The sequence below is a fragment of the Lacerta agilis genome, chromosome 1 (assembly GCF_009819535.1).
Source record: "Lacerta agilis isolate rLacAgi1 chromosome 1, rLacAgi1.pri, whole genome shotgun sequence".
In the NCBI taxonomy this organism is placed as follows: domain Eukaryota; kingdom Metazoa; phylum Chordata; class Lepidosauria; order Squamata; family Lacertidae; genus Lacerta; species Lacerta agilis.
Genome location: NC_046312.1, coordinates 32,608,360 through 32,629,457, shown reverse-complemented (window position 1 = coordinate 32,629,457; position 21,098 = coordinate 32,608,360). Strand labels below are relative to the sequence as shown.

Genomic DNA, 21,098 nt, shown 5'->3' with positions numbered 1-21,098 from the left:
TGGAGGAAACAAACCAACAACCCCCAGTTCAGGCAACATGACAAGCCAAACTCTGTGTGGTCTAGCTGTGGCAGCAGGAGTAAGGCATGAGCCAGGTACTGCTTGCTCTCACTAAACCATAGTTTGTTCTAAACTATGGACTGGTGTGACATGTGAACTGGGCCATTACATATTTTGGAGCTCCTTATAAATAACTGATTTTATGTGTTTTAAAGTCCAGTTGCCAATCAAGGGAAAGGCAGGCACGGTCGAAGATTGTGAGCATACTGCTCATTCTGAAGATGCAAAGGTTTCAGAGAAGCTTCTGCATGGGGGATAAATACTCTGAATGCACTGCCAAATTGTGGAATGCAGACTGCTGCATACTATACAGTATATCTTCCAACAGAAACCTATTTTCACATATGAATTGAATTCTTGGATCAGTCCTAAGGTGAGTTCCATGCAATTAATTCTAGGGAGCTTGTAATATCACAATATGATGGGTGGCAGATTTGATGATGTCGTAAATAAATGAACATACCAACTAGATTCCTGAATTTCTTTTTGGCTTCTGCTCTTTCTTCAGCATCAAAATACCACACAGTCATGGCATACCTGTAAAGGAGAGGAAATTGATTTAAGTCTCCAAATGCTACCCTGAGAGAGGAGAAAACTACACTTTTCTCTCATATTAATAATAATAATAAAAATAAAGAAACAGTGATTCACTTCAATGGTAGAAATATATTAATAAGCAGTCAAATTGGTCAGTAGGTGACAGTCTAGGCATGCACATCACAACTCTGTTCATTTGCATGCAAGGCACACAGATATAAATAGGCAGGCAAATATAGCTGTTTTTTATGCCTTCATCTCCATCCGGTTATAGACACATCTAGAGAGTAACACAGCATACAACAGGTAACATAAAAATGCTATCAGAAAGAACCACATGAACAAAAATATTTTACACATGCCCAGATCAGAGTGAGAGCATTCATGGCGGTGGCAGCATAAACAGTGGCAAAGGGATGTGGGAAATATTAACTATTAAGCCAAGATAGGCAGGAGCTTCAGACAACCAGCTGCAGCCACTTCACCCCTTCTTTTGCACAAGTGATGAAATGAGCCAGGGACCACAGTTAGCCATAGTTTCCTTTTATGTCTGAACCAGGAAACTATGGTTGATAGCTTCCAAACAAGCTAGAATATGAAGTCATATGGTCTAAAGTTGGTTTCCAGATCCTGGCTTGTATGAAAGCTATTAGCCAGAGTTTCCTGGTTTGGGCAGAACCAGAAGCTACAGCAAATTGTGGCTCCTGGTTGGTTGGTTTGCTTGCTTGCTTGCTTGTGCTAAGTGGGGAGCAAAACGGGTGTATGCAGGTGCCTGAAGTTTGTGCTTATTTTGGCTCATTAAACTTAGATCTCAATCCTTCAAGCCAGGATTTACATGGAAAACCACTGTCAACAAACTGTTTGCTATATACCTCAACGTTTATGAGGCTGTTTTGAAAGAAGTGCTTGCTTACATGCACCAGCCCTAGGTGGGTTAGAAAAATCTGCCAGCTGGTTGTACTTTTTTGAACAGGGTTGGACAACATGTTCAGCATGCAGAAGCACAATAGGAATCATATGTTGAGCCAAGAGGTCAACATTAATTTGCATAGTGCTTTACAGAAAACCATGCATATGCAAATCTCCGTCATTCGGGGATTTTATTTACTCTAAATGTGAAAAATCATAAGTCATTTCCTCACAAACATAAAATATGGCATTAGAAGAAGCTATGGTGAAAAATAAAGATAATGAATCAAAACTGTGTTTCTGATAGTTCATAAGACAGTTTCTTGATGGTTTTTTAATAACTCAAAGTTATAATCCTATCAGGGTTTTTTTTTTAATTAAAAAATCTGCTTTAATTTTGGGATTCTGCTGGATTTTGTTCTTTTTTAAAATTTATGTTGCTTTTGATTTGATGGTCTTATGTTTTACATTGTATTTAAGTTGTTTGTACACTTATTTACTGTATGCCACCCATAGAATTTTGGATTGTTGAGTGACATACAAATGCTCTTAGTAATAAACAAGCAAGCAAATGATACAGATTTTTGTCCCTGCTAACTTCTTCAGCTAAATTCAGCTTTAATGGCTAAGCCATAATATTGGTACATATAGCACAGTTTCTTCTAGCCTGAGTGGAAGAAACTCTCCAGGTCTAATGCTGTGCAAGAAAGGTCCTTCTGAGATCTGCTACTTTACATCATTTAACTAGATATCCCTGGAGATTGTCTTATGCATGTAAATAATGTATGTAGCCTACCACACTGGACCCATTGGGAGGAGTTCAGTGTTGCACTAGGCATTGTTGTGTTAGGGCAAGCATTTTGGCTTGCCAGATGGAATGATTCCTCTTCTCTGCCTGGCCTGAACTCATCTGCAGGTGGGGGGGGGGAGAGAGAGAGAGAGAGAGAGAGAGAAGGGGGGAAGCCCTGTTGTGCAAGAAGAAGTCCTTATGCAGGGCTTCATCTGATGACTCATTAGATGAACCTGTTTACTATTTATTACTTGAATAACAATGTTTCTCTAGGTGACGTGCAAAAGATTACACAATTAAAACAATATTCAAAATAAACAAAACCAATAAAGCCCACTGAACCACCATTCAGTCATAAAATCAACACAGTGGGAAAACCAATTCACTATCAACAGAGCACTCATCCAACAACTAAAACCAACCAGTTGCTGTCTATCTTGGGAGCAAGGACATAAAAATGCAAAATATCTATGGATTAAATCCACTGTCACATGAGCAAATGTTCTCTTCCTATTCCTCCTCTTCCACATTGTGTCCAAATCTGCTCTGGAGGGTCCTCAATCCTCTAGGGCAGATTTGGGGAGCACACAGGAAACGGGGAGAGGCAAGGGTAGCCTGGGTGCCAGAATTGAAGTCCATTCCACTCACAATGCCACAACTGGGTATCATCCAATGGTTGTTTTTAAAAAAACAAAAAAAAAAAAAACCCTCACATCTTCTTTACCTTGTTGCATAGGAAGGCTGCACTTCATGTGGGTTCCTTCGATCTGACCAGAAAAAAAGTAATCTGTCGAACAGAGGTTCAACGTCTGCTACGTAGGACTTGCCCTCTGGGAATATTCGTAGAATTCCCCCATGCAGCTTGAGAGAGAAAGAGAGAAAGGAAGAGCATTCATTTTTAAACTTATGATTCACAAACATACTTAAATTTTCTTAAGTGTTTGAGAAACAGAAGGGGAGATTTAATGTGAAGTAAAAGGAAAAATATTACTGGGAGGAGAAGCACCGTTAATGGGCCTAGGAATGATGACTGACTGTCAACAGGATAAATACAGAAGTATACCTCTGTTTAGGCACATGATAGAAAAGAAACAGCTTATTCTTTCTTTTTATAGAATACTTGTCTTATCATTTGTGTAGTTGTTTGGTTTTCTTTTCTTTTTTTAAAAAACGTTGCTACTTCCTGGTGGGTTCGTTGTAACTTGGCAAGAGAGATTGGTTGCAAAAACACTCTGATAACTGTAGCTCTCTGAGGGGAAGCAACATCTCCTAACAACTCTCAGCACCCTTAAAGTACAGTTCCCAGGATTCTCCGGGTGGGAGCCATGGCTGTTTGAAGTGATATGACACAGCTTTAAATGCATAGCACAGATGGGGCAAGAGTTTCCTCACTGTTTTGTCTCTGGTACGCTAAACCTGGGGGCTTTATTACTCCATTCTTCTCTGTTTGCTTATTGCTCTCAGGCTTGTTACTTGCACTTACACAACGGCCCAACTGTAAGCCATGAGACACACCCAAAGGACTGTCACTTTGGTTGAGAGATTTACTTCACAAGGAGCGTGGGAAGCATAAATAGAAACGGCAGGTACATTTTCCTCCTGGGAAATGCCAACACTTGGATGAAGAGTCTAACCACGCAGACTTCAAAGCCGTCTCTGGTCCCACAATCTGCCAGCCAACCAAGAGGAGAGGCAGCAGCAACCTGTGCTGCCTTAAGGCATTTTAACACATGGTGTTTAGAAGCATTTTCCAGCCACATATGAGCTCCCAGAATAAGTCCAGGTTGACACATTTCAATAGGGGATTGTAGCCAATTATAGCTCCTGATGAGCTACACATAGGAGATTTGTGTTTGCCACTTGTAGACACTTTTGTGTACACAGTGGTGCCTCGGGATTTTGATCTTAACCTGAAACTGTTCTTAACCTGAGGTACCACTTTAGCTAATGGGGCCTCCCGCTGCCACCACGCAATTTCTGTTCTAATCCTGAAGCAAAGTTCTTAACCTGAGGTACTATTTCTGGGTTAGTGGAGTCTGTAACCTGAAGCATCTGTAACCCGAGGTACCACTGTATTTTTTATATATTTTTACAAAACATTTTAGGGAATTGGTCCTAGTAATATGGCAGCTTGCAAGTTATAATGAGTCCTCCAGGAGGCAGCAACTCATTTCACTCGCTCGGGCAATTTATATACAGTGGTACCTCGGGTTACAGATGCTTCAGGTTACAGACGCTTCAGTTACAGACTCCGCTAACCCAGAAATAGTACCTCGGGTTAAGAATTTTGCTTCAGGATGAGAACAGAAACTGCGCGGCGGCAGCAGGAGGCCCCATTAGCTAAAGTGGTACCTCAGGTTAAGAACTGTTTCAGGTTAAGAATGGACCTCCAGAATGAATTAAGTTCTTAACCTGAGGTACCACTGTACTACTTATATTTAAACAAAACTCTAAGCAGAAAAGAGTTCTAAGAAAATGTAGTCAGGGTTCTTCTGTTCCCTACTCAGAGGGTTTGGGATCTTACTGGCTTGATTTGCACATCAATGGTTTACCACAATCGCACCTTTATGGTCTATTTCGCTCCTTGAAGCCACAAATGCCTGGTTTTGTGTTATGTCCGAATCAGGGATCATAGCTTGTTTTGATCCCAAGAAACCACAATCAGTAGTTGAGTTTGTTCTTGGACTACTGAGCTGAAGTTCTGCAGCAAACAAACCACAATCCCCAGTTCAGCTGCAAAGCTAAGCCAGGGAATGTGCTTTGCTTCTTCCGAGGACAAGAGCATAGAAGTGAGCAATGTTTTACCATGATGTGCAAGCTGGGCCATTCTGTCAATATTTCCTTGGCAGTCATGAGGGCTGGGCACTGCTGTCGACTATAGAAGACATTTTCCCCCAGATTCAGGGCTTTGAAAACTGATGTTTTTGACAGATCCTAAGGGCACAGTGCCAACTTGTTTCTCTTCAGGTACATCATGGCAAACTGCTTCCAAGCCCTGAACAGGTATGTTAGCAAATACACTGCTATTTATGAGGTTTAGGATAAGGCATGGGAGGGCGAGGCTTACCCGATAATGAAAAAATACAAGTTTGCACAACCTCCTTCTGCATAATGCAAGACAAAAAAAATCCCTAATAAGCACGATTGTTCCTTTAGCATTCTTGAAAGGTTGTTTCATGGGAGGGAGGGATAGTTCAAGGGATGAGAGGACTACACACTATCCTGTCATTCTTTATGTAATCTGCTTCAGCTGCCAAGAGCACATTTGTTTCTTTGCAGTGTTGTTTTGTTTTCATCAGGCTAAAACCTTCATTATCCATCTCTTTAAACCCTCAGCCCAGAACCTCCAATAACTACTTGCCTTCCAAAAATTGTGTGTGAAATGGAAATAAAAATAATGCAACAAGGAAATGAATTTTAGCTTCACGTTTTCCCTGTGCTCACTGTAAACAGTGGTTATGTATCCAGTAACAAAATGGTGCTATGGTTCAGTTGCTTCCCAATCTAGTGCCCTGCTGGTCTTTTTGACTACAACTCCCATTAGGTGTGCCAGATGAGGCTGAGAGAAGTTGTCATCTGAAACATCTGGATGCGCTAGATTGGGGAAGTCTGGCTTAGGCTAGGAGCGGATGGCCAGGGGAAGCATCACAGCTGGCATCACCTCATGGCAATGGTGCCACAGCCACATTCTGGGGTGGGGTGGAGCAGTGCGTCAGCGATGTCAGATCACTTAAGTTGCGCCACAGAATCCACCTGGCAACAAAAATGCTGTCCACAGCACTGTGCATCTCACCTGCTGCTCCTGGCTGAAGACATTCTACACAGTTCAATACAGTATTAAAGAGTAAGAAAGCAGTACAATGCTGAAGGCAAGCTTTGAGTGCATCTCAAAATATCACCGTCTTCCTACCTTTGAATCCCAGTTTTTGTTCAGGTAGTAAATACAAGTGATACAGCGCCCATCGCCATTAGGATTGTCTACATGACGCACATAGCCAGTTCCATTTCCAGGGTAGCAGGCTACCATTGCCTAAGTGATGAAATGCAAAGAGAATGAACACTGGTTAGATTTTTCTTAATGGATGTTTTATTGTTCGTTTGTTTTTTTGAAGAAAATACTTAAAATGCATAAACAGCAAACATCAATAGAACGCTCACCATAAAACTGTTGAGAGAAACATACCCCCCACCTTGGGAATCAATGATAATTGACACAGAAGCAAGCAAAGCACGTAACGCAAACTGAAATTAAGAGGATACCAAACTGAGATGAGAAAACCAATATGAACGAGATAAAATGGCAATAAGGGGATAATGTAGAAGAGAAATGGATAAAATATTTGCAGACACCAACAGAATTAAGTACGGATTTTTTTTGAAATGAATAAACAGAACCCCCAAATAATGTTTCCACTTTTTTCTTAAACTTTGTATTTACTCTTTTTTGCCATGACCCAAAGTACAATGCCAAGCTTTTCACCCACTGATCACAGACTGATTTCTGTAGGTGCTAACAAGATTATTCACACACACCCCATTCTCCTGTAAAATCAATGCTCTTAAGAAGCAATGCTACAGGATGAAGAATATGAAACTCATTCTCATTTCAACCGATTCGTTAATAATTTTAAGCTGGAGATTAGAAGCAGGTGAAACTGAGGAAAAGTCAATCAAGTGCCGGCAGAGAACTTAAAAATACATTTTAAAAATTCTGCAGCATTAGTGTAAGGAATGGTTGGCCCAATCCTGCATGAAGTTGTTCTGTCTGCACATGCACACCCACCCCACCCGAAATTTGAGCAAGCACCATGTAAGCGCAGGTTGTTGGTGTATGGTCACTTTCTAGTCCATTTTGGTGCTACAATGCTAGGGTTCAAGGGGACAAACTAGACGTTCCATGAAAATGCTTGTACTGACAGTGGCAACTACCTTTCCATCACCGCCAAAATCGTGATGCATCTGAAGCAGACCAAGAGGAGGAAAGTGGCATGAAGGGGCAGTGTGAAGCAGAAACCTATCATGCATACAGTTTTTCTTGCTCACATCAGAACATAATAAGAGTCCTGCTGGATCAGGCCAAGGATCAATCTGGTCTAGCTTCCTGTTCTCACAGTGGCTAACTAGATGCCTACAGGAAGCCCAACAGCAGGACCCATGTCCAACAGTAATCTCCCCACTTGAGATTCCCAGCAATTCAGAGGCAGGCTGCCTCCACAGTGGAGGTAGAATGCAACCCTCAAGGCTAATAACTGCCAAGAGCTCTATCCCCCCCCCCAAAAAAAAACTACTCCAAAGCTGCTTTTATTGGTGATAGCAGGAACTAGACGGTTTAGTACATGTATTTCTGTGTAATGTCTAGTTCTCAGCCCTAAGTTATTCAAGTGATTTTCGAACGACACAATCCACTAGGAAGTTCTCCTGAGCAAATCCCATTGAAATGAATGGCAGGTGTGCAGAAGCACTTGCATAGCTCACTTTCACTTTACTGGGGCTTTCCAAGGAGAACTTTCAAGTTGAGAACTTTCAGGGTGTGGTTTCAGAGTATAGGACTGAGAGTTGGCCAGGTGTGGGTAACAACAGGCCATGTTTTCTTGTGGGGAAACAGGCTGTAATGGTGATGCTCTAAAGATTATCTCCATTTTCATTATCTACCCCCGAGTTTGCCATTATGTCCCTTATCCGAAGAAGCGTTTATAAATGCTTCCCCATAGCAACTTATTTCAGGTACCATAATCACATACTGTTCTCTCATATACTCTCATTTTCTTTTAAAGTGCTCAAGTGATACACTTTCCTTCTTTCAGGATGCTTTATATCTTAAATGCCTTGAAGGGAGCAAAACTCCACAGCCTGAGGTCGCTCTCGGCTCTTTTGCTGAGCTTTCCAAATCTATTAGACTGCGCCGACATGGTATATGTGTCTGCTGTCTGAGGCTGAGCTGCAAAACTGGCCAAAACATACTGTATTATGCTTCTTGTTCTGAATATTTTCAGTACACCGTTTGTAGTGGTATTCCTGCAACCCCCCTCCAGCCAATTATCCACCTCTAAGCCCAGTGGAGCTTTAAACAATCCAGAGGAGGTTTGCAGAAACCCTTAGCAAGTCCAAACGCACAATAAGCTGCCACCACTCCCTCTCTGTGAAGCCCGATAGAAGTTTCAGGGAGTCCCACTTCTACCTTAATTACCCAGACTCCACACCTTGGCACACTTTACCGTGTAGCCAAATAACACTCATAAAACCTGGTAGGGTCCGAGTTGGTCAGCCGCTGGACTCAGCTTCACTTTAACCAAAGGCAAACAAGGCAACAAAACTATAGTTCAAAAGTTTATTAAAAAGAAAGAGGTTAAAACAAAGGTTACACGTTTCTTAGCAAAGAGTACAATCAGAAAACAAATACATTGTAAAATATAACTGACTAAACATACTCACGAAAAAGGCTTTAGCTAAAATAAAAGAAAGTGGTTCCTGGTTCTGCCCTCCGGCTAGAACACATAGCAAAAGCCCACAAGAGTCTGACAATTAGCATCCTGGAACGCTGGATTGATATATAAAATTAACCCACGGGGGTTCCGTGGTTCCAGCCTATCCCAGGAGATCTTGAATATACATCCCCCAATGGCTAGGGACCTCAGGTGTACTTCACGATTGTTAAGTAATTAACCCAGCTGTGCGGATGTTAATTCACAGCCCGCCTGTCTGGTTACTCCCTGTTTTCCCAATTGATGGTCACTGTTTGATCTTTAACTCTCCCTCCCAGCTGTGTCAAGGTTGCCACTTAAAGTAAATCCCCGTTTGACTCTAGCTAGCCCCTTAAAGGAGAATGAGGGGGGGGGTATCTTAAAGGGGAGAGCCAGGCATGACGAACAGGCCCACATTCTCAACATGCCAATTTACTTATACAGGGCAACCCCTAGTTCACCTCGGAAGAGCCTGCTCGCACTACACCCGTTAGTCCTCATTTTGTTTACTTTACCAGACCAACAAATTTGAAATACCCACAGGAACCATAAAGCACAACTGAGGACAACAAGGGAGAATGCACGCTACGTTCCAGGTGGGCAGGAAAAGGTGGTTCTTCGCGGCACGTACTAATTCAGTCTGCTTTTACAACTAGAACAATATCAGAGGCTGGAGGCCGTCATTCCTGATTATCTTAATTACCACCACTTGCTGGAGGCCAAGAGTTTCCTAATCTGGAGAGGCAGGTCTCCATAGTTACAAGGGGAAATTCTCACCTCACCTCTCTGTGGGGGAATGGGCACTGCTGCTCACCTGGAAGCCCCTGGGTCGGGGGCAGGTGGTGCCACAACCTGGTGAGGAAGCTTTGAATTAAGATGCAATGGGAGTAACCATAGCTCAGTGGAAGAGTGCATGCACTGCATTAAGATGCTCCCAGGTTCTATAGTTCTGCTCTATTCTGCCTCAGTCAGATCACACCTGGACTACTGTGTCCAGTTCAGGGTGCCACCATTTAAGAAGGGCATTGACAGGCTGGAATATGTGCAGAGGAGGGCAACCAAGATGATCAAGGGTTTGGAAACCTAGCCATATGAGGAACGGTTGAAGGAACTGGGGACTGAGGGGAGACAGGATAGGCATCTTCAAATATCTTAAGAGTTACCATGTGGAAGGTGGAACAAGTTTGTTTTCTCCTGCTACGGAGTGTAGGACTCGAACTAATGGCTTCAAGTTACAAGAAAGAAGATTCGGACTAAACATCAGGAAGAGCTTTCTGACAGTAAGAGCTGTTCGACGGTGGAACAGACTCCCATGAGAGGTGGTGGAATCTCCTTCCTTGGAGGTTTCTAAGCAGAGGTTGGATGGCCATCTGTCATGGATGCTTTAGTTGAAATTCCTGCATTGTTGGGCTGAATGATCCTTGGGACACCTTCCAACTCTATGATTCTGTGATATCCCTTGCACCTCAGTTAGAAGACTGAGGTGGCAGGTGATGTGAAAGGCCTCTGCCAACACCTCTAAAGAGCCACTGCCATTCAGGATAGATAAAACTGAGCTAGTATACAATTAACCTGACCTGGCATAAGACAACTTGATATGTATTCTCTCTCTTCTTCAAACACATAATATTTCCATCCAAACCATTACCACAAATGTTCTCTCACTAGATAATATAGATTTGTAGATAGGAGGACTTGATTGCCAGTAGTTTGGTAACAGGTTAAAAACAGTAAGCTGCTGTCTTACCCAGTGGTTTTCATCTGCTTGTACTGATTGGTGAGTTAATATATGTACCATTGGGTATCTTGGGCCAATATAGGGCAGCATACAGCCCACCAGCTATACAAAAGAAACAATCTTGGCATAGTGCCATGTCCATTCAATGATACTGCATACCGTCCTGCCCACAGAGATATTATTGGATTCATATTCTAAACCCTTGCATTTAGAATACAAGAAAGGAAACAGCAGGCAAAATATCTCTTCCACCCTTCCTTTCGTCCCCACCGCCACATAAAAACTCAATTGGTGGTTTAGTTACACAAGCCTCTCTCCCCAATTCTGGTTGAAATTCATCAAAGAACTCTTGCAACACAAAGAGCAAAGCAAAATAATGATAAAAAATATTGGCAATTACCGGTAATTGGTAGTGGATGCCTTGCTTTATTTGTTCTAGATACATATACATAAAAACAGAAACACTGGACGTTTTGCAACATGGAAGAGCCAGTATGTTGCTTTTCATCAAAAGCAAGATAAAATCACCAGCAATTATAGGTTAATAATAAATCCAGTTCACATGTTTCTGCATAGGTTGCTAGCTGAACAGATGTTTGGCACTCTAAACCTTGGCTGTGCTGATTACGCATTGGAGGAGGGCCTCAAGTTCAGTTCCCCCGAACAGATGACAGGTGCATTCAAAGTGAACCAGCTGGTGTGGAGATTGCACACTGAGATCCAAATATGCAAGGATCATCGTGAAGTGTGTGAACCATTTTTAACCCTGCGCAGGAGCCAATCAGGAAGGCAATACATGCGTGAGAGTCTGTTGGGAGGCATGGATTAGCCTTACTGGAACATGGTTTGTATGCTGTTTGCTCTCAAGAGATCAGGCTCTTTTAAAAAATTAATAATAATAAAATAATAAAATAATAATAATAATAATAATAATAATAATAATAATAATAATAATAATACATGCAGCCCAGCTAATGATGAACAGCTGGAAACCACACAGAGCCAAGGTGGGGTAGTGGTTAGAGTGCCAGGCTAGGACCTTGAGAGACATGGGTTCAAAACCTTACGAAGCCATAGACACAAACTCTAGCATTCAAAAGCTTATGCTGTAAATATATTGGTGAAGTTTATGAAGCTCAGTAGGTAACTTTGGCCCAATCACTATCTCTTCAGCTTAATTTACCTCATAGGGTTGTTGCAAGAATAAAATTGGAGGGCATGTATCCCACCCTGAGATTTTAAGACGGAAGCACACATTTCCTGTTTTTACTAGGAGTTATCTGTCAGGGTGCTGCCCTCACCTCACAGCAAAGGGTTGCCCAGGGCTTTCTCACTATTGTGAGCCCCCTCCCCACCTGCTCAGCAATTCGTCTTCCTCCAGTGAGGGAGGCAGTGGTCCCTCTAGTGGGGAGGGAGAGACGGGAAGGGGAAGTAGGAGTCAGGGCTCTGACAGGGAAGGAGAGCCCTCGCATCAAGCAGGGACTGGAGGTGAGGCGCCTCTTCTGTCTCCCGACTTGTACAGGGGGGGAGGACGCAGAGGGAGGAGGCACGGGTTCCGCATCCCGCGGCTTTTATGCTGGGCAAAGAACCGGAAAGAGTCATTCCCGGACTCTGCCGAAGAATGATCTAGACGTACTTTTGTTGCTGCACTGTACATATCTGCACAATAAAGAAACCTAGTTTTAGAAACCTCGGCGTCAGGCTGGTTACACATGAGCAATCACTGAAAACCCCTACATTATCAATCAATTGTTTGTATCAGCACAGCTAAAGAAATGTTGCAAGACACTATTCCAAATGGCTCCTGGAGTTTGGATTTACGTCATTAAGGGATAGGGGTTTTGCACGTATTATGCCGAGTTTAAAAAATAAATAAAATCCTTTTGAATTTACTGTTAAGTCGCGGGTGCAGTGCCTATACGATTTCAGCTCTTCGTGTAATCAGCTCTGGGTAGTGATTCAGCATGCTAGCAAGGATATGCTAGGAGTCAAGTCTAACAAGAACAATCTCCTTTATTGCAGTAGGAACTTGACTGACTGGAGGGAAAGGGCGAGCTCCTTTTATACTCTCAGGAACAGGAGTTGGTGAAAGGATACATTTACCGGTAGATTTTGGCGGGACCCAATCAGAGTAAGGATCCAAATTGTGCGAACAAGTTAACCAATAGCAACTGTCACCGCACCCGTTTGAATCACCCTAGAGCGGGAAAGGTAGTTACAGAAGTAGCAGTGAAACTCACGTATGCATATTAAACTGATACATAACATTTGCAATGGGACTTTAATAGGAAACTATAACTATTTTCTGATCCAAAACCAAGACGTAGGCTATATATTTAAATATATAAATGTATATGAATAGATTATTAGAATAATGTACCCCAAAAATTCCTTATGTAAAAAGTGACAGCTCAGGCAGCATAATGTGAGTGGAGAAGAAGGGCTGAAGCATTATATACTTTCCACCAACCCCTAGATGAAGGCTTACACCATGGGTAGGCAAACTAAGGCCCAGGGGCCAGATCTGGCCCAATCGCCTTCTAAATCCGGCCCTCAGAAGGTCAGGGAATCAGCATGTTTTTACGTGAGTAGAATGTGTCCTTTTATTTAAAATGCATCTCTGGGTTATTTGTGGGGCATAGGAATTGGATTCCCCCCTCCAAATATATATATATATATATATATATATATATATATATATATATAGTCCGGTCCCCCACAGTGGACTGGCCCCCTGCTGACCCCTGGCTTAAACAATCATAGAATTCTATAGTTGGAAGGAACCCAGAGGGTCATCTAGTCCAATCCTCTGCAATGTAGGAATCTCATGTATCCATGACAAAGGGCCATCCAACCTCTGTTATAAAACCTCCAATGAAGGAGGGTCCATCACTTTCCGAGAGCGTCCGTTCCTCAGAAGACGCATTTTGAGGCTGATGGAACACCACAAAAGTTACTGGAACAATGTAAGATCATCTGTGTCTGAGAAAGACCCCCTCCCCACCAAAAAAACCCCCAAAGCACCTTCTCCACTTTCCCCTTTTGCTTTCGTTTAACCCAAGATGGACTGGAAGAATGCCCCCCCCCCATTTTTTAGGCCCCAGGATTGACTGGAGAAATGGCCTGTTTTCTCAGTTGCTTTCTTGAGAAAAGTTGGCTCATTTCCAGGTAAATTTGAGGACAGGGGTGGGGGGTGGGGGTCAGAGATCTTCTCCATCTCTGGTGGCAGGATCATGTCCCAAGCTTGGGGGTGGGTGGGGTGTAATTTCAGTGGTTAGAAATGAACAAAATAAATGGATAAATAAATTAAAAGTTTGCCCCCTCAAACTGGCTGTGTGTTCTCACTTTGCATTTTCATCACAGAGCAAAAGTCTTAAGGCTTGTGGGGGGGGGGGGAGAGATAAAGGCTGAGAGAAATGCTCAGGCCATAGAATTGCGATTTTTGCTCACAGTCTGCTCTAATTATCAAAACAATTAATCTTTTTTTGTGAGAAGGGTGTTGTCTTACTCTTTAGCCCCTTCCTGCCCCTCCACCCTTCAACTTACATTGTGATGGATATTTATCTGCAAGCCTCCTAACTCCTCCTGTCCTCTCATTAGGCTCCTTCCTGGGTTCCTCCTGAACATTTAAACTTCTTGTTTTCCCTTTTTAAATCGCGTGCAGCAGATGTCCCCATTTTCCGCTCCCTCCCACCCCCCCACCCACCCGAAGTGCCCATAATTTAAGAACTGATCAACTGGGCACAGAAAGCAGCCATGCCATCACAAGCTGACAATGCAAGAGGCTGTTGAAAACTAATTATTTTCCTGTGCAGGGTGGGGGGGGGGGAGTCAGGAGCCAGCCTCCAATTAGCAGGAGCAAACACTCCCGGTGCATCAATGTATAGATATATAATATATATGTATGTCTATACACACACACACACACACATGTATCAGAGAAAGCTCTTTCGGTTCAGGAAGACTTCCTCAAACTGCTGTGTGCGCGATCTGGCTCCTTGCCAGCTAGATGATGGCTTAATGACAGTGGTACGTGCAGAGCGTGAGGCTATCAGCAATCAAACACAAACTTCACTCTAGAGTACACTTCACGGCGAAGCGGTCGAGGGAAGGGAAAGCACATAGAAAACATACAGCGCTTCTCAGTTCTGATTCTTGCTGAAAGCTCCCCCCTTCCCCACCCTACTATCCCCTGACAAGAACATACACACAAAAAACCCTTTCATTCCCTTGCCTCTAGCATTCTTCCAGAGCTGAATACAAGGGGATACTTACAGTGAGTTGATAGTTTATTATTATTATTATTAATTTATATACCACTTAATATGCAAAATCACTAGGCGGTTAACATACAACACAGTAAGACAATTAAACAAAAAAGAAAAAGGGATACACAACACTTAAAACCCAAAATACAAAGAAATGAATTGGTAAAAACATCCTATGCCCTTTTAAAATGTGTTTTTTTGGGGGGGGGCTATTGGGTTATTGTTTTTTATTTTTATTATGTATTTTGTGGTTTCATATCTTGATTTTACTCTGTGAACAGCCCTGAGACCCCCAGGTATAAGGCAGTATATAAGTTCAATCAATCAATCAATCAATCCAGAAAAGGCATCAAGAAAACATTCAGTTCAATGTCAATAAATAATAAAACAGAACAGTGTGAAGAATCTTATGAGCCAGAAAACGCCTGCATAAATAGATGGATGGGTCTTCAGGAGGTGTTTAAAGCTTTCTACCTCATGAACAGCACATGGAAGGGTGGCCCAGAGAGTGGGCAGAATTCTGACCAGTGCCCATGTTAACTGGGGTAAATGAGAGTCCAATAAGAGCTAAAGTGCCACAGTTTCCTGATACCCAGAGAGAACTTGCTGCAAGACAGACCCAAAAAAGAAAATAACAGAGCACCACTAGTAATCACATACAGCTCCCAAGTTAAAACAGTACAACGCATCATCAGAGATCTACAACCTCTCCTAGAAAATGACAGTTCTCTATCTCAAGCTCTGGGAGGAAGACCTTTCATCGCCTACAGACAGCCACCCAATCTTAAACAACTCCTCACCCACAATAATACAACAACAGGACTCAACATGGACACTGGTACCAGAGCCTGCAATAAACCCAGATTCCAACTTTGCTGCCACATACAGTACACCCAGACAACACCATTACTGGCCCCAACAACATCAAACATACCATCTCAGGAATATTTAATTGCTCATCTTCTAACACTTACAGGTGGGTAGCCGTGTTGGTCTGCCATAGTCGAAACAAAATAGGAAACAAAATAGGAAATTCTTTCCAGTAGCACCTTAGAGACCAACTGAGTTTGTTCTTGGTATGAGCTTTCGTGTGCATGCACACTTCTTCTAACACTGTGTATGCCATCAAATGCCAACAGTGCCCTTCAGCTCTCTATATTAGACAAACAGGCCAAACCCTACGCCAAAGGATAAATGGACACAAATCTGACATCAGGAATCACAAGACAGAGAAACCAGTAGGAGAACACTTTAATCTCCCAGGACATTCTATACAAGATCTCAAAGTAGCTGTCTTATTACAAATGAATTTCAGAAATAGACAGGAAAGAGAAGTTGCTGAATTGCAACTTATCACCAAACTTAAAACCATGGAGAGACCTGGTCTGATTCTGTATGAGATAAGAATCCTGGTTGGATTCTTATCTCATTATACATGACAAAACTATTTTTAGCCATCTCACTCCTTGCTTTTTCCTGCAAGGCCAACTGCAGTAGCTAATAGTCGTCAACAGGTTTTTCTCACCTATCAGCCAATGACCCATTCCCACCACCCTCCTGAGTCATACCCCTCCCCACCCTCTCACTATATATAAGGGTCTGGTGACTTCTGTTTCAGTGTATCTGAAGAAGTGTGCATGCACACAAAAGCTCATACCAAGGACAAACTTATTTGGTCTTTAAGGTGCTACTGGAAGGAATTTTTTATTTTTTATTTTGTTTCGACAGTTTCCTCAGTCCTGGTTTAAGAGATAAATCCAGCAACAAGATTTGGAGGGCCCTCAGATAAAGCATCCTCCGTGGAACCCCTTAACCTCAGCAGTGCTAACAACAACCTTGTGGTGTTGGCCAGTGCCGTTTTCCTAACGCCATAGGTGGGTGGTTGAGAGAACGGTGTCTTTCACGAATAGTGCTTCTATCCTGCCCCTGAGCCAACCCGTGTAAGGAAAACTTTCCCTAATACCAGGAAGCATGTATCTGAAGAAGTGTGCATGCACACGAAAGCTCATACCGGGAACAAACTCAGTTGGTCTCTAAGGTGCTACTGGAAAGAATTTTTGATTTTGTTTTGCCTAATACCAGGAAGCAGCCTATTTAAGTGGGGGTTGGTGTCTCTCCAAGGACTGTTTGCCAGTTCCTCACTTCCAACCGTCATATCCTCACCAAACATCTAAAAGGCATTCTTATATCCTCCACAGTCACGGCTTCCCTCAAAGAATCCTGGGAGCTGTAGTTTAAGGGTGCTGGGAACAGTAGCTCTGTGAGGGCATCTCTTAACAACTCTCAGCACCATTAAAAAATTATGTTGCCCAGGATTCTCTGAGGGAAGCTGTGGCTGTGAAGGTGGTATAAGAATGCTTTAAAGGTATGTGATCTTCTCCCTGTTTCAACACGGAATAGAGTCATAACCTTAAAAGGAATCTGCTTCAGGTTATTTTAAGTACCGGTATAGCTATATATGTATATGTTATATCTATACAGCAGCAGGGAAATGTGTGGTTGCTGAATTTTTCAGCAGTCCCTGCAAGCATTTAGAACTTTATAATTCTGTTTTATTAAATTCTTTCCAGTAGCACCTTAGAGACCAACTGAGTTTGTTCTTGGTATGAGCTTTCGTGTGCATGCACACTTCTTCAGATACCTGAAGAAGTATCTGAAGAAGTGTGCATGCACACGAAAGCTCATACCAAGAACAAACTCAGTTGGTCTCTAAGGTGCTACTGGAAAGAATTTCCTATTTTGTTTCGACTATGGCAGACCAACACAGCTACCCACCTGTATCTGTTTTATTAATCACCCAACAGAATACTGGCACAGCTGATGTATCAATTAATTAATGCCTTCTGGAGTGCCATTTAAAGTAAATATGCATACCTAGAGATGGCAACGTAAGGTTCTATGTTTAAAAACCACTGGCCCTGATCTGGTTCTAATAACATTAATACAGTAATTAATTGATAAAAGTCCCACTTGACAAGGACCTGTTCTGCCTGTTCTTTGTAAACTGTAAGGCACATATATGTCCGCAAGAAGTAGAAGTATGTTTTATCAGCAGTATCATCAAACTGAAACTAAAGCATCAGAGTTTTCAGTCTGGTTTCAAAAGGGGTAAGCATGCCACCCCCCAATGATCCCATAAGATTTCCTGCATCTCTTTGAATCTATGCAATCCACAAATGCAAAAAAAACCCCCAAAACCCAGCACAGGAATTGTTTGCATTTAAGTGCTACCCTGGGGAGGGTCCCAGCCAATTATTACATTTGCAGCTCCAGTCACAGGAACCTAAGAATCTACCTTATACTGAGTCAGATCAATGGCTCATCAGTGTAGCCTATGCTGGAATCCTGGAGAGCTGCTGCTATAGCCAGACAGGACTCTCTCCCAGCCCTACCTGGGGATACTATAGCAACAGTGCTTCCTTGCAAGTCGATCTGCTGGTAGGTCAGAGGTATAGCTCCACTGGCAGACTGTAGCTGGGTCCATTCCCAGCAGATGAATCCAGGAGGAGGAGGAGGAGGAAGATGCTTCGTGATGTCTGGTCCATTCCCTGGCAGTATTTCTACTTAGAAGGAAGCGGATAGCCATTGCAAGCAGATTTCCATGCTTCAATCTGCTTCTGAGTAGAACTGCAGGCCTAGAAGGGGCCAATGACCAGATGTCATTGAAACATCACTAGAGTATCTTCCATTAGGTCATTTTCCAAGGAGAACTCCACCAGGTAGTTCTCCATATGAGACAGATGCTCCCAGATTAATATATGGGTGGGGTGGGGACAATTGATCTGAATGTGCCTAAATGATGGCGATGTTTTTTGTTACTGAATATTCCCCAGTTAATACAAATTATCAATGATTTCTTATGTTTTGTTTTAAGAAATGATGTCATGCCTGATTTACCTGTGGATGCCATGGAAGTGAATCACTAGAAGGCTCAGGGCACACAGTTAACAGCCAGGTAAGGAGGAGAGGAAATAAGGTCTCTGTTGACCCCATGCCATACACTCTCCAGATGTGTAGGATCATGGAACATGCACAGAGTCTTAATTCAGCAAAGCAGAAACTCGGAAGGAAAAATACAGAAATGCAAAGGGGGAAAACAAACCCGCAAGAACAAAATGACAATCCAATTGCTCGACTTTGAAATATTCAGATTCAGGAAGCAATATAAGTACAAAGTAATTCCCAAGGGCTTCTTGTGATTGATTATCATTAATCACTTCAGAGGTGAGAACCCAGGGAAAGTAAGCGATTTTTCAACAAGCTGGTGGCAAGAGTTCAAAAGCAAATCAAGATTGGATGATGCCTGAAACAGTACTTTAGCCAGAGGCCAAGATTACTGAACATACCAAAATCCGACACCAAATTCTGCACATAGTAAAGTGCACACACAAAACTACAGAAGTTCATATTTGCACAGCCTTCACAATTATTCCAGGAAAATGCTCCATCCAACAATTGCATGATGCACATGGCTAACAGTTAATTTGTATTTTATTTTTAAAGGTGGATCCAAGTTCCTGAGCTTTAAATGGCAAAATATATGTATCTGTGCAACTGAGAATGGCCACACTCATAATTAACTACAGAAGAAGCTGCTGGGAAAGGACTGGGCCTCCCTTCTCTGTGTAAAGTAATCGGACTGTTTCATTGTACATGTGTGCTTTTTCCTTTCTAAGCTTAGGTACGAAAAGTACATGAGTTTACATAACAAGCATTAATCAACTTTAACTCACTTTCCTTAAAAGTTTATTTCCTTAAAATTCAGTTTCTTCCACAAAAACCCACCTGGTTTTTGAGAGTCGCATATTGATCTATCTAGTACTTTCTGCCACTGCATTCTTGCTAGTCTTCCAAACACTCAAGATGGGGAACCTTCAGCCTTCTAGACATTGTTGGACTGCCTGCCACCATCCCTTACCATTGGACATGGTTGCTGGAGCTGATAAGAGTTGGGGGGAGGTCTAAAGTTACCTGAAAGACCACAGGTTCCACAGCCATGATATATTCTAGCCCTGACATCATTATTTGCCTGTTTTCCATCCATGTTCTTAAGGTCCAACCATAAGCCTCTTTTGAAAATACGTCATACCGATTTCAATGGGATTTACTTTACCAGTTATATCTTTACATGGGAAGGACCCAAATAATATCTGATCTCTGTACGACACACACTGCACATTTCTGCAGCTCCACGAATGTCAGAAATAACAAAAATGATATACAAGCCACCTATCATCCTCATCAATTACATTTATATTCCACCTTCAAGGAACTTAAGGAGGAATACATGGTTCTCCCCCCCCCCCAATCCATTTTATCTTACACCAACCCTGTGAGGTAGCTTAGGTTAACAGATGACTATCAAGAGCCCAAGTATTACCATCTAGTCTCTAGATCAGGCACCCCCAAACTCAGCCCTCCAGATGTTTTGGGACTACAATTCCCATCATCCCTGACCACTGGTCCTGTTATCTAGGGATGGTGGGAGTTGTAGTCCGAAAACATCTGGAGAGCTGAGTTTGGGGGTGCCTGCTCTACGGTGTGATGCTGGTCTCTGATTATGAGGCTTATTATAGAGTCTAGTGTGACCACAAAACAGAACCTAGGATAAAGGAATGTTTGTGGCTATGCAGTTAGAAGCAGGCTTGGTATCATCCTCAAGGGCACCCCTTTACTTTCTCCCCTATAAAGGGGGAAAACAATGCAAATGGGTGAAAGTCACCTCTGTGAACTAAACAAGACCTTTTTCCATGTCATAATGAAGGGCATATTGCTTGTTGTTAATAATAAACCTCTCCTACCTCACTTACAAAGTGATTGTGTTCAAGCCATGCTATAAAATCCAGCTCTAGACTAAATAGGGGGTCAAGTCTGTTGCTAATGCAATGAGATTTATATCAATGGCACATTGGTGTTACCTGTGTAATCAATGGGAAATAAATGTCTTAAGATGTATAACCTACCATGGAGGAATCCTGATTATTTCCTAGTTCATCGATCATGCTGGAAACTGCTACACGAAGAAAGCAAGAGGATTAATCTCTCAACCCAAGAAGGAACATAGTCCCCCCCCCATGGACACACACACACACACACATGTATTTTGTCCTTTGGACAGTGACCCTGGAGAGATGCTGCCACCATCTGACAGCAAAGACGACTATGTTTTATGTGCTCATGCTACACCTGCACTTGAGAACAGGCCATACCTCAGGTTAAAAAGAGAGATATGACATTAGAACAAGCAGCAGTCAAGCAAAGCATCCACAAGACTTCCCAGAGGGGCCAGTGGTCTGATCCAGCAGCTCTTCTTTTGGGTGGGGAGAACATCTCTC

At 42.5% G+C, this 21,098-nt stretch overlaps 1 protein-coding gene across 2 annotated transcripts in view; it reads right to left on the bottom strand.

The window, feature by feature from the left end:
- The window catches only part of EGLN3 (egl-9 family hypoxia inducible factor 3), a 43,130-nt gene that overhangs the window by 4,184 nt on the left and 17,848 nt on the right, over positions 1-21,098 (bottom strand). For both annotated transcript variants that reach the window (XM_033143745.1, XM_033143754.1), the window contains exons 2-4: positions 6,207-6,326; positions 3,021-3,157; positions 524-597 (exon numbers count right to left, since the gene is read on the bottom strand). In XM_033143745.1, the coding sequence (XP_032999636.1) occupies positions 524-597; positions 3,021-3,157; positions 6,207-6,326 (331 nt within the window). The remainder of the gene's footprint in view (positions 1-523; positions 598-3,020; positions 3,158-6,206; positions 6,327-21,098) is intronic.